The following is a 13,971-nucleotide window of genomic DNA, read 5'->3' as shown; positions in this document are numbered from 1 at the left end:
AATGAAAATCAATATGCACAAGTCAAATTTTGCAACACCACTACATAACAGGAAAAATGACATTGCTTAAATGTCAGCCAGTTTTGGCTTCGCGTGTCCATGCTCTTTCCAAGCTGGAAACTACAGCCTAGAACACAACCCTCATCCTGAAAGATCTGTAGGACTTGACAAGAATGTCCTGCAAAACCTGGTGGAACAAAATCCCACTGTAACTATTGAAGAACTAGCAGAGAAGCTTAGATTTGGTCATTCAACCATTCATCAACACCTACATACCGTTGGAAAAGCCAACAAATTGGGTTAATGAGTTCCTCACAAACTTTCCAAGTCTAATCGCACACACAGAGTGAATGTGTGCTCTTCTTTGCTGTCACGTCTCACAAATGAAACCATTTTGGACAGAATAGTGACTGGTGATGAGAAATGGGTTCCCTATCAAAATGTCAAGCAATGAAGACAGTGGGTAGGGAAAGGAGAAACACTGGCACCCCAGGCTAAAGAAGGTCTTCACCCATGTAAGGTGTTGTTATCTGTTTGGTGGGATATGAAAGGTTTAGTCCACTTTGTACTTTTAAACCCAAACCAAAACGATAACAAAGGAGACCTACTGCAAGCAACTTGAGTGGCTTCGGTCAGTGATAGAAAAAAAATGAGCGTCTTTGGTTTCAAGACGAAAGGTGTTCTTCTGTCAGGATAATGCTCAGCCACATATAGCGAGGATGACATTCCAAAGGCTGGAGCAGTTCGAATGGGAAATAATGTCCCACCCACCATATTCACCAGACATTGCCCCATCTGATTATCATTTATTCTGCAGTCTTCAAAATCATCTGGATGGAAAAAATATGAATTCTGTAGACGAGGTCAGAACAGTACTGGAGGAGTATTTTTCATCACAGACAAGTGAATTTTGGAAGAGAGACCTTGTAAGTCTACCAGATAGATGGAAGAGCATTGTAGAAAATGAAGGAGAGTATATTTTAGATTAAAAAAGGAACTTTGTTTATCTTAATTTTGAAAAATTAAAGTATAAAAAAAAAACACTATTTATGGGATGACCCAATATATATGTATGTATGTATATATATATGTATGTGTATATATATATATATATATATATATATATATATACACACACACACACATATATATATATATATATATATATATATATATATATATATATATATATATATATATATATAATGGGTTTCCATACAGTTTCCACCTACCAAATTCACTCACAAAGCATTTGCCAGTCTGGTGAGTGGGATAGTAAAAGGAACTTGTCCAAAGTGCCATGCTAATCAAGCTTCTTAACCACATGGGCATGCCTACACCTAAAAATTAAATTCTAACAGAAGTTCCCCAATGAGGATTACAACCACTGGCTTACAAGACTAGTGCTTTAACCAGTGAACTATTAAATCTGCTACTTTAAATATTGATTTTTATACTAGAAATTATGATACTTATAAAAAGAGAGTTATTGTGCTGAGAACATGTTCTGACAAGAAATGACTTAAAGCAGTTAATCTTCACCACAAAACACGTATTAAGATTTTCCTCTCATAATGGCAATATTTTTTTCATTTGAAATTGGTTTTTAATTTGGTTTCAATTTCACAGTTCTGTCTATTTTATATGAAAAAGGTCAAAGAGTTCCACAAAGAAACTTTTATGCAACACACACAAAGTGAAATTCCTCCCTCCAACTAACAGACAGCCGTATTAAATTAACGTCAGTTTAAAATATGTGTTACCCCTACACTTCCACCACTACCACCACCATAACAATCAGTCTTAAATTAAGGTCACACTAAGATGTATTGTTAACCCTTGCAAGATAAAGTATGTGAATCTACATGTTGTGTAACCTGTAGGTAATAAAAACAAATTTGCACACACATACAAACACAAACACCACCACCACCACCATATATATATATATATATATATATATATATATATATATATATATATATATATATATATATATATATATATATATATATATATATATATACAAATAAAAGGGTAAAGGATTATTAATCTATTAATTTATTAATAAATTAATAATTAATAATTTTTACCAACCACTTTGGTATGTAAACACCGTTATCGGTAAAGAACTTATTTAAAAGTTCTTATAAATTTATAAACATAATTAAGGGATCAGCAACAGTTGCTTCACCACATACCGAAGTTCAGAAATAGCAGCTAAAGTGCTAAAACTCCAACAGATAGCAATACTTGTAACTCACAAAGGCAAAACAAGAAGAAAAAACAACGAAACTAACCAGTCTTAGTTATTGCTATCTGTTGGAGTTTTAGCACTTTAGCTGCTATTTCTGAACTTCGGTATGTGGTGAAGCAACTGTTGCTGATCCCTTAATTATGTTTATATATATATATATATATATATACATATATATATATATAGATATATAGATATAGATATGTATACACATATATATATATATGCATATATGTAAATATACATGTGCCTTTGTGTCTGTGTCATGTTTGTCTGCCACCACTGCTTGACACCCAACATTATAACTTAGCAGGTCAACAAAAATGACCAATAGAATAAATACTAGTTTTAAAACATAAATAAGTACCAGGGTCAATTTGTTCAGCTAAAATCCTTCAGCATGGCTGCAGTCCAACGACTGAAACAAAAGATACACGAATAACAGCTTGACTGTTTGGTCAAACATGTATGCATGCCCCCTTTGCAACACTTTGCCATTTGTCCGTATATTCCTGGGTCTTCCCAGGCAACCCGTTGAACAGAGTCTTAATCAGTCCCCATCTCCACAAGATACTTCTTCGTCTGTCATGACCATGTGGTATGTGGTTGACCAAGACAAGCCATCAGCCCAGCCAGATCCACAGTAAGTAGGGTTCAACTTAGAAAATTGAGCAACAGATAAAACCGTCTGAGCTGGCACTCCCAAATCATACAAGTAAGAAGATGCATCCCAGTTTCTGAACAGAGTTGTTGATCAGATACAAAATCTGACCAATGGTAACCCATAGTCCTGTGAAGCTCTGGACAGTGTCCAAGTCTCACAGCTACAGACTAGAACCACTTGTCTCGGAAATGAGATTCACAGCTGCATTAGTTGCAAGTCTGAAGTCCTAAACAGACTTGTATGAGTTGTGGACACATTGGACAAGAGCGTTTGGCACTGCTAATATCTGAGCAGGAGAACAAAGGTTCAAGTCTTTAAGTCTCCAGTCCACCCTGTCCTGCTCTGTAGTGGTTATACTTGAATTTAACTGTGATGATAAAAATAAATGAATAAAAACAGAACAAGACTACAACAAATAACAAATTGCAAATAAACAAAGTTTGGGCTTAGGACACAACAGAGGAACTAAACCCCTTTATTTTATTCAAAAATAATATTGCATCAATATTACACCAATGTCACAACAATATTTCATAAGTATTACATTATAAAAGCACAAATATTATATCAACATTATTTATTTCAGTTTTAAATCAACACATCAATATAACTTTAATATTCACAGCAATATTGTATCAATATTAGATCAATATCTTATCAATACAATATAAATACGACAGAAACATTCCTGGAGTTGTATTTGGTGCCATCAGTGAAGTGGCTTGGTGCCAGCCAGACAAGTGGACTAGGAAGGATTTCCTTCATTTGGTACCAGCTGAATAAAGAAAGCAGAATTATCATCGTTATTGTTATTATTTTAATTTATCATTATTATCATTATCACCATCATTATTATTAGTATTATAATTATGTAAGGCAGCGAGTGGGCAGAATTATTAGTATACCGGGCAAAATGCTTTATAGCATTTTGCCCGTCTTTACATTCTGAGTTTAAATTCCGCCAAGGTTGACTTTGCCTTTCATCTTTTCAGGGTTGATAAACTAAGTACCAGTTGCATACTGGGGTCGATGTAATCGACTAGTCTCCTTCCCCAAAATTTCAGACCTTGAGTCTATAATAGAAAGAATTATTACCTTCGCCTTAGCGAAGACGGAGGTATTGTTTTCAGTTGTGTTTGTTTGTTTGTCTGCTGCATGGATTCGGATGAAACTTTCAGGGATGTTTGGCCTTATGACTGGCACAAACTTAATTCGATTTTGGGATCAATCCAGTACCGGACAAGGATTCTGGATTATTTGTTATATTTACTTAACTTTACATGAAGTATTACGCTCTTACATTGACTTTCAAGTCTTTCTCTGATTATCTCCCTTGAAAGTATGCTCATGGTTTCCATGTAAGTTATGGGAGCGTTGCTGTTTCCAAAGTTTTGTTTTTGTTCCTCTATTATTAATTTTACTCACATCTCTATCTTAGTAGAAACTGATAAATAAAGGAATCAAACTACATAAACGACAGCAAAACCATTCAGGAATTAGATAACACCAGCATATTCAGTAACAATAATAAATCTAATTTATCCTCAACAATTTTTAGTTTCACCAATTTTGAATATATCGCTCCTGTTTAAAACCTCTTACCTACTAAACAATTGCATTTCTAGCTCTGCCTTGAAGGAAGCTTTACTTCTTGGACTCACATTTTTGTGCACAACAATGTTGTTAAACCTCTGTTAACAGCACTGTATACAGGTCCTTTCTGTTTTCTTTCATACACGGATAAATTTTTCTCTATAGACCTTAATGATCGTAAAGATACTATATCAATGGATAGACTAAAAAAGGCCTTCATAGAGAAAAACTGCCCCTGTTCCCAATGCAGACGACCCACACAGCAATACAAACACGGCCCACACACCCACTTTCTCATTCCATGACTACCATTGGGATCGATCAGGTACCAGACAAGGATTCTGGATTATTTTTCCTGTTTGCTTACTTAATTCTTGAGAGCCTGGCACCAGTGACGCCACAACTCATTTCTACAGCTGTGTGAACTGGAGCAACGTGAAATAAAGTGTCTTGCTCAAGAACAGAACACAACACACAGCCCAGGAATCAAACTCACTACCTCATGATTAGAGCTCAACACTCTAACCACTAAGCCAAAGTAGAGGGATTGATGCAATCAACTAGCCCCTCCCCTCAAAATAGTTCCCTTATGACTAAATCAAAAACCTTTATTATTTTACATGCTGGTGCCATGTACAAAACGCCCATGTTGGTGGCACATAAGCACACCCGGTACACTCTGTAAAGTGGCTGGCATTAAGAAGGGCATCCAGCCATAGAAACCCAGTGAAACCAGACAACTGGAGCCTGGTACAGCTCTCCAGTTGGCCAGCTACTGTCAAACCAAACCATACAACCCATGCCAGTATGGAAAATGGATGCTAAATGATAATGAGGAGGAGGATTTATAAAAATAGACATGACATGGTTATTGTACACCTCTCTCTCTCTCTCTCTCTCTCTCTCTCTCTCTCTCTCTCTCTCTCTCTCTCTCTCTCTCTCTCTCTCTCTCTCCTTCTCTCTCTCTCTCTGGTGGCTTCTCATATCCTTCTTACATTTTGTTATATCCCTCTCTGACAATTGTCTCTCTAAAATTTTGTCATCTCTTCTCTCTTTCTCTCTCTCTATTTATTTTTGTTTATCTTTCTTTCTCAGGCTCTGTCTCCGTCTTTCTCTTTCTCTCTTACTCTCTCTCCCTCTGACACATCACACCATCTCTCTTTCTTCTTTCTCTCTCTCCTTCCCTCTCTCCCTCTCTCTCTCTCTCTCTCTTTACCACATCACCTTATCAACCAGTCATTTGACAACTAATCTTTGAACTAAATAACAATAGAAGAATTCTGTTTGGAAAATATTATCAATCACAGGCTTAAAAGAACCACAGTACCTCAGAATTACGGCGCTGCTTGGCAATGTCCCTTACTTCTGCATGATCTTCGTCTGTAAATTCTTCTTCATCCAAGACTGTGAGAGTCTTTAAGATGCTCAGAATTTCAACACGGTAGTCGCCATCCTGAGATATAGGATTTTCTGGATTCCGAAAATAAGCAAGTAAAATATTTTTGAGAAAAATATGTAGTAAGCAGTTTGCGTCTGAACCATATGATTCCAGTTTCAGCCCCACTGCATGACACCTTGAACAAGTGCCTTCTAATATAAACTTGGGTCAACCAAAGACTTGTGAACAGACATGGTAGACAGAAACTGAAAGAAGCCCATACATATATTACCTTTGAAACACGGAGTAGATGAAACAGGGACAACTGATGAAGGGGTATATTCTTTATGTTGCATGTCTCGTTTCTCTGTTTTTTTCGTTGTTCAAAAAAAGTTCATTTTCTATGTTTTTGCTTCTCATTGTGTTTAACGTTTTTTTGATGTCCTGTACCCATATATGCATGTATATATACATATATATGTAGGTATGTACATATATGTATGTATATATGCATATATTTATATATTTTTTATATTATATATATATATATATATATATGACCCTCAGCTTGCGAAGACCTATTGGGGCACGCGAAAGCGAAACCGTCAATGGTACCTGTGCCCAGCATTGCCTTCCTGGCACTTGTGCCGGATGGCACGTGTAAAGACATTCAAGTGAGATCGTTGCCAGTGCCGCCGAACTGGCTCCTGTGCAGGTGTCACATAAAATACACCATTTTGAGCGTGGCCATTGCCAGTACCGCCCGACTGGCCTTCGTGCAGGTGGCACATAAAAGCACCCACTACACTCTCGGAGTGGTTGGCGTTAGGAAGGGCATCCAGCTGTAGAAACTCTGCCAAATCAGATTGGAGCCTAGTGTAGCCATCTGGTTACACCACTCCTCAGTCAAATCATCCAACCCATGCTAGCATGGAAGGCGGACGTTAAACGATGATGATGATGATGATGATGGATAATACCAACAATATGAGTCTTCAAAGACAGTTGCTGCCATAAATTCTAAAATAAAATTTAGGATCTATGGAGGGTCAAAGTTGGGAACAAAAACATGACAATGGAGACATACAAGGAAACTGAACAAAACAAGCATGGAGGGTCGTTAGACCAGAACGAAACAAATATATATATATATATATATATATATATATATAAGAAATATAAATATTATTAAAAATAATATTACTAGCCAGCAAAAATAAAGCACCATAAAAGGGAGAATTATAAATATACAAAGCAGATGTACATGAAGTACGATCATTGCTAGAAATATCCTTCATTCCTCTAACGGTCTCCATAAAGGTAAGACAGAATTTTCCTATGTTCACAGCCCACAAACATCTCTGCCTGTAAACATTCAGTGAAGCTCTACGTAGCGCCAATAGCTTACTGGCTGCTATTTCTAGCAATGTTTGTACTTTGTGCACATCTGCTTTGTGTATATATAGATATATATATATATATAATTTATGTGCATATTAATATTATCTCGGTTGAAAAAACTTTGACAATGTAAATATGTTAATAGTTACCATGGGTAGCAAAAATCACACAAAAACTGGGATATCACACCCGTTTTATAGGTAGAAATACCAAGTTAAAGTGATGTATTTTGAGTAGATATGAATAAAAATAATAAATGGAGCAAAACGCATATAAACAATAGTTCCTTTAATTCCTACATATGTTTCAAAATATATGTGCACACTACTCCAAAGAAGTAAGAGCTGCTGGAATTCCACATATATTCATCGTCAGGGAACCAACATACAGCACCTCTTACTTTTTATATATATATATATATATATATATATATATATGAGAGTGTGTATTTATGTATGTATATGCGCGTATGTGCTTGTATTGGTTCCCTAACCATCTTTTGGCAACAGGTGTTGGTTTGTTAACGTCCCTGCAACTTGGTAGTTCAGCAGAAATAGACTAATAGACTAAGTACCAGGCTTATAAATAGGTACTGGTGAAAGGGGATTGATTTGTTTGGCTAAACCTATTGAAGGTCTTGGTTTGTGATGCAATAACAAGTGAGATATAGGGACTTACCATTCAACATCAAGGAGTTCAGTTGTGGCAAAGTAGACATTTGGCTCAGATCATAGTACTGGGCAATTTTATTCTCTCTGAATGGAAGAAGAGGGGGAGAATGGGGGGAATGAGAGAAAGAAGGAGAGAAAAGGAGAGTGAGAGAGAAAGAGAGAGGCAGAGGGGGAAATAGTAAGAGAGAGAGAGAGGCAAAGAGAGAAAGAGACAGACAGACAGGGAATGAAAGAGACAGATAGAGAGAAAGGGAGACAGAGAGAGAGAGAAAGAGACAGACAGACAGACAGACAGAGAACGAAAGAGACACAGAGACAGAGACAGAGAGAGAGAGAGAGAAAGGGAGACAGAGAGAGAGAGAAAAAGAGAGAGAAAGAGACAGAGAGAGAAAGAGACAGAGAGAGAAAAAGGGAGAGAAAGAGAGAGAGAGAGAAAGGGAAAGAGAGAGAGATTGAGACAGAAAGAGAAAGAAAGGAAGAGAGATGAAATAAATACTAATCATCAAAAGAAACATATTTATTACCTTAAAATAAAATTAAAACAAATTTCTCATTTGTGTATTTGTAAAAACATGTTATTATTTTTCTAAGTTAAGGCGGTGAGCTGGCAGAATCGTTAGCACACCGAGCAAAACGCTTAGCAGCATCTTCTTCATCTCCATGTTCTGAGTTCAAATCCCACTGAGGCCAACTTTGCCATTCATGCTTTTGGGGGGTCAATAAAATAAGTACCAGTTGCGTACTGGGGATCGATGTAATCAACTTAACCCCTTCTCCAAAAACAAAATTACTGGCCTTGCGCTAAAATTGAAAATCATTATTTTTTCTGGCAGAACTGTTAGCATGCTGGACGAAATGCTTACCAGATTTTGTCCATCTTTACATACTCGGTTCAAATCCCACTGAGATTCTTTGCTTTTTAGCCTTTCAGGGGCGATAAAATAAATACTAGTCAAGTACTTAGATCAATGTAGTTGCCTTACCCCTCCCCTCAAAAAATGGCTGACCCTGTCCCAATACTTGAGACTATTATTTTTCTATCTTATTCTTTTATCTCTTTTACTTGTGTCAGTCATTTGACTGCGGCCATGCTGGAGCACTGCCTTTAGTTGAGCAAATCGAAACCCTCATATGTATAAGGAAGAAGTCCCCCAATTTTTTTTTTGGGGGGGGGGGGCTTAATATTTGGAAAAAAAGGTTTTGTAAAAGATTATAATACTATCCATGTATAAGAAACTTTCGTATTTTTTTAACCTAATTTTTGGCAAAAAAATAGGATTCCATATACACATTGAAATACGATAATTGATTTAACCCTCCCCTCGAATTGCTAGCCTTGTGCTAAAATTTGAAACCAGTATTGATTAGGAAAATAAATCTTGATGTTTGCAAAATATTATTATTAATGTTAAACAAAACATTTATAATAAGATGACAGAGATAAAAATTAATTGCTAATGATGGAATATTTAAAAATATGAGGACAGGGAAAAATATCAAAAATGCTGGAACATTTAAAATTGTTGATGCGGAACATTTTATAAGAAACATCCAACTGACGTAATTTGATTCAACAAAATTACCCAACTTTCCCAACTTTAATTCCAAATAACATCAGATACTTTAATTTACGAGGTAAAGTAATTGGTTGATCCTAATCAAAATTCAGAGTTGCATCAATGCACCAAAATTGAAAGTAATCCAAGCAAAATTAAAGGGGGCTCATTTTGCAAATGAGACTGACTAGATCCCGTGGTTGTAGAGCAAGGTTCTTAATCACATAGTCATACTTATGCCTATGAAACATTTTTTGGGGAGGGGGAAGAGGTCAAAGGTCAAACTACTTAACCCATATCTAAATATAAATTATTGACCAGTCAAAAATCAAAATACAAGATTACCCCCATCCCCATCCACCCCCTCATCTTTGTTTGCATTCATTTATCTCCCATCTGAATATTTTAATCTTTACTCTTGTTAAAACTGTGACGGAAATACAGTAATAAAGGCGGTGCTCCAGCATGGCTGCAGTCAAATGACTGAAACAAGTAAAAGAGTAAAAGAGTAAAATTCACTTATGAGCTTTCACTTTACAAGTGTTCTCCAGGAACGGATTAACTCCTATATCTAATTCTTTATTGCCCACAAGGGGCTAAACATAGAGGGGACAAACAATGACAGACAAAGGGACTAAGTCGATTACATCGACCCCAGTGCGTAACTGGTACTTATTTAATCGACCCCGAAAGCATGAAAGGCAAAGTTGACGTCGGCGGAATTTTAACTCAGAATGTAGCGGCAGACGAAATAGCGCTAAGCATTTTGCCTGGCATACTAACGATTCCTATATTGAGACATTACTGTACATCAAGAATCTGAATTAATGTGTGGATGGGACTGAAGGGAAGACAGAGGTCAAAGGTTAAAGGTGAGAAGGAGGTCAAAGGTGTTTGGTATATCTGTGTCAGTCAGAACCCTGTGTATGTGTGCACATGTGCGTGTGTGTGTGTGTGGAAAATGTTGATATTTCATAGTTTAAAAGTTGTTGTTGGCACTCCGTCGCTTACGACGTCGAGGGTTCCAGTTGATCCGATCAACGGAACAGCCTGCTTGTGAAATTAACATGCAAGTGTACCCTTAACGTAGTTCTCGGGGATATTCAGGCACAACAGAAACAGGAAGTAAGAGTGAGAGACAGTTGTGGTGAAAGAGTACAGCAGGGTTCGCCACCATCCCCTGCCAGAGCCTCGTGGAGCTTTAGCTGTTTTCGCTCAATAAACACTCACAACGCCCAGTCTGGGAATCGAAACCGCGATCCTATGACCGCAAGTCCGCTGCCCTAACCACTAGGCCATTGCGCTTCCACAGTTTAAAAGTAAGAGAATATGAAAAGACTAAATAGTCCAACAGAAAACCTACTTCAGGTCAATGTAGTTCAGTTTCGTCATGTTGGAGTTAAAGCCATGAGTTTTCTCAATTAAATTGTTGTTGAGTTTCAGTTCTTCTAAATTAACCAGGTCCAGAACCCATTCAGTGCTTGTAATCTTATTTTGACCCTACAAATATAGACAACAAAGAAATGGATTAAGCATAAGTCATCTTTTAACATCAGTCTTTCACACTGACATGGGCTGGGCCTGGAGATAAAAGTTGGGAGATGAAAATACTGTAGGTGCCAGTAATTAAGATGCATATTCCCATAAAAAAAAACCCTACTTGCTTTTGAGGAAAAAACAAATTTAATGTTTCATCTTATATTCATACACTTGGTATTCCATCTGTAATACAGTCACATTAGATGCATGGCAATTTTTACACTTAAGAATATATAAAAAGCACATCTTATACAAGAATCTGAATTAATGTGTGGATAGGAGTGAAGGGAAGACAGAGGTCAAAGGTTAAAGGTGAGAAGCATGTAGCTTGAACCTTGTGGTATGCAACCAATTGAGGTACTTGGTGTTGAATTGATGTTATTCCTTTCTTCTCCTTTTCCTTCTTTTCTTCTTCTTTCTTCCACCATGTTTGTGTCATATGCGTAGTATTCCAATAAATATAAAAATCGTTGTTTGTATATTATATAATAAAGAAAATAACATCAGCATATATAGTAATAATACTTTTATTTATCGACCCAGAAAGAATGAAAGGCAAAGTCGACCTCGACGGAATTTGAACTCAGAACGTAAGGACGGACGAAATACCGCTAAGCATTTCGCCCAGTGTGCTAACGATTCTTTTCTACTCTAGGCAGAAGGCCCAAAATTTGGGGGGAGGGTGGTCAATCGATTAGACCGACCCCAGTACGCAATTGGTACTTAATTTATCGACCCTGAAAAGATGAAAGGCGGAGTCGACATCGGGCGGGATTTGAACTCAGAACGTAAAGACAGACGGAATACTTAACGATTCTGCCGGCTCGCCGCCTTCGTATGTATAGGAATAATGATAACATTTAAGCATCGTTAGCAACCATACTTGCACGAGTGTAAGTTTATTTCAGGATGCATTAAAATGTATAAGAAATTAAGAAAAGAGATGATGTAACATTTTCGTCACAACGGTTACAAGTACGAATTGAAACCACGTTGGCTCTATTGTATAAATCGATTTTTAAATTATTGTGCAAGAGGAGTTTTAATACAAGGGAGACGACTTGTGAAAAGCTAATCTCAAGGGAGACAACTTTATTGAACTGTTTGGAGGCATTTGAGAAGGGACTCGTTGATTTACATTGACCTCAGTACTCAACTGGTATTTATTTTATCAACCCCGAAAGGATTAGATGCAAAGAAGGCCTCGGCAGTATTTGAACTCAGAACGTAAAGCCGGAAGAAATGCCGCTAAAAATTTTGTCAGGTGTGTTAACGATTCTGCAATCTCTTTTACAACTATGAAGTGATATCAAGACAAGGAGACAAAATAACACAAGCGCACCCCCCCCCCCCACACACACACATACACACACGACGGTCTTTCCGTTTTCGTCTACCAAATCCACCTCACAAGGCTTAGGTCAGTCCAGAGCTACTGTAGAAGATGCTTGCCCAAGTTGTCATGCAGTGGGACTGAACCCAGAACCATGTCCTTAGGAAACAAACTATTCACCAAATAACCACACCTGTATATATATATATATATATGTATATGTGTGTATATATACATATCTATATACCTATATCTATATATCTCTTTTACTCTTTTACCTGTTTCAGTCATTTGACTGCGGCCATGCTGGAGCACCGCCTTTAGTCGAGCAAATCGACCCCAGGACTTATTCTTTGGAAACCTAGTACTTATTCTATCGGTCTCTTTTGCCGAACCGCCAAGTTACGGGGATGTAAACACATCAGCAACGGTTGTCAAGCGATGTTGGGGGGACAAACACAGACACACAAACATATACACACACATACATACACACACACACACACATATATATATATATATATATATATATACACACTTTATTTAAAAGCAGCAGAAATATAACAAAAGAAACGTTCAGAGTAACGGTTTTTTTGTTATATTTCTGCTGCTTTTAAATAAAGCATATTACTCTACCTCTGGTATTTGAGTACTCTTTTTTCCACCTTGTTGCACATTTCATGTGCTTACTCCGGTATATATATATATATATATATATATATATATATATACACATATATATGATGGGCTTCTTTCAGTTTCCATCAACCAAATCCACTCATAAGGCTTTGGTCGGCCCAAGGTTATAGTAGAAGACACTTGCCCAAGGTGCCACGCAGTGGGACTGAACCCAGAACCATGTGGTTGGTAAGCAAGCGACTTACCACACAGCTACTCCTATATATATATATGTGTGTGTGTCGTGTGTGTGTGTACGTGTGTGTGTGTATAGATGTAATGTTTAATCGTCACTTCAATAAGGCTGTTCCATAGGAACTGACAATACTACCATTTTTAACCCCAGTAACGTCAGTTCCAATGGAGCAGCCATATTGAAGTGGCAATTAAACATTACTTCTCAGTATAGTTACTACTTTCATCTGTTATAGAAATTCTCGAACTAGCTACTTTGCTTCTATAACTTAGAGTGTACTTCTTTTTCGGATTTATGATTCACTGACGATATATCATCATCATCGTTTTATGTCTGCTTTCCATGCTAGCATGGGTTGGACGATTTGACTGAGGACTGGTGAACCAGATGGCTACACCAGGCTCCAATCTGATTTGGCAGAGTTTCTACAGCTGGATGCCCTTCCTAACGCCAACCACTCTGAGAGTGTAGTGGGTGCTTTTACGTGCCACCGGCACGAAGGCCAGTCAGGAGGTACTGGTAATGGCCATGCTCGAAATGGTGTATTTTACATGCCACCTGCACAGGAGCCAGTCCAGCAGCACTGGCAACAAACTCGCTCGAACGTCTTTTCACATGCCACTGGCACAAGTGCCAGGAGGGCGACGTTGGTAACGATCATGATCAAATGGTGCTATTTACATGCTCCCGGTACGGAAGCCAGAC

General features: G+C 37.4%; 1 protein-coding gene across 1 annotated transcript in view; it reads right to left on the bottom strand.

Annotated features, from left to right (window-relative positions):
• Positions 1-3,353: 3,353 nt before the first annotated feature.
• Positions 3,354-13,971, bottom strand: part of LOC106868462 (leucine-rich repeat-containing protein 23) — a 30,912-nt gene continuing 20,294 nt past the window's right edge. Inside the window, exons 5-8 of the mRNA XM_014913736.3 lie at positions 10,884-11,020; positions 7,972-8,048; positions 5,842-5,984; positions 3,354-3,696 (exon numbers count right to left, since the gene is read on the bottom strand). Coding sequence (XP_014769222.2) covers positions 3,667-3,696; positions 5,842-5,984; positions 7,972-8,048; positions 10,884-11,020 — 387 coding nt within the window. The 3' untranslated portion in view covers positions 3,354-3,666. The remainder of the gene's footprint in view (positions 3,697-5,841; positions 5,985-7,971; positions 8,049-10,883; positions 11,021-13,971) is intronic.

Source organism: Octopus bimaculoides, chromosome 12 (genome assembly GCF_046866305.1).
Source record: "Octopus bimaculoides isolate indiv1 chromosome 12, ASM4686630v1, whole genome shotgun sequence".
NCBI classification, from domain to species: domain Eukaryota; kingdom Metazoa; phylum Mollusca; class Cephalopoda; order Octopoda; family Octopodidae; genus Octopus; species Octopus bimaculoides.
Note: the sequence above shows the minus strand (reverse complement) of the source record. Positions and strands in the feature narration are given on the sequence as shown.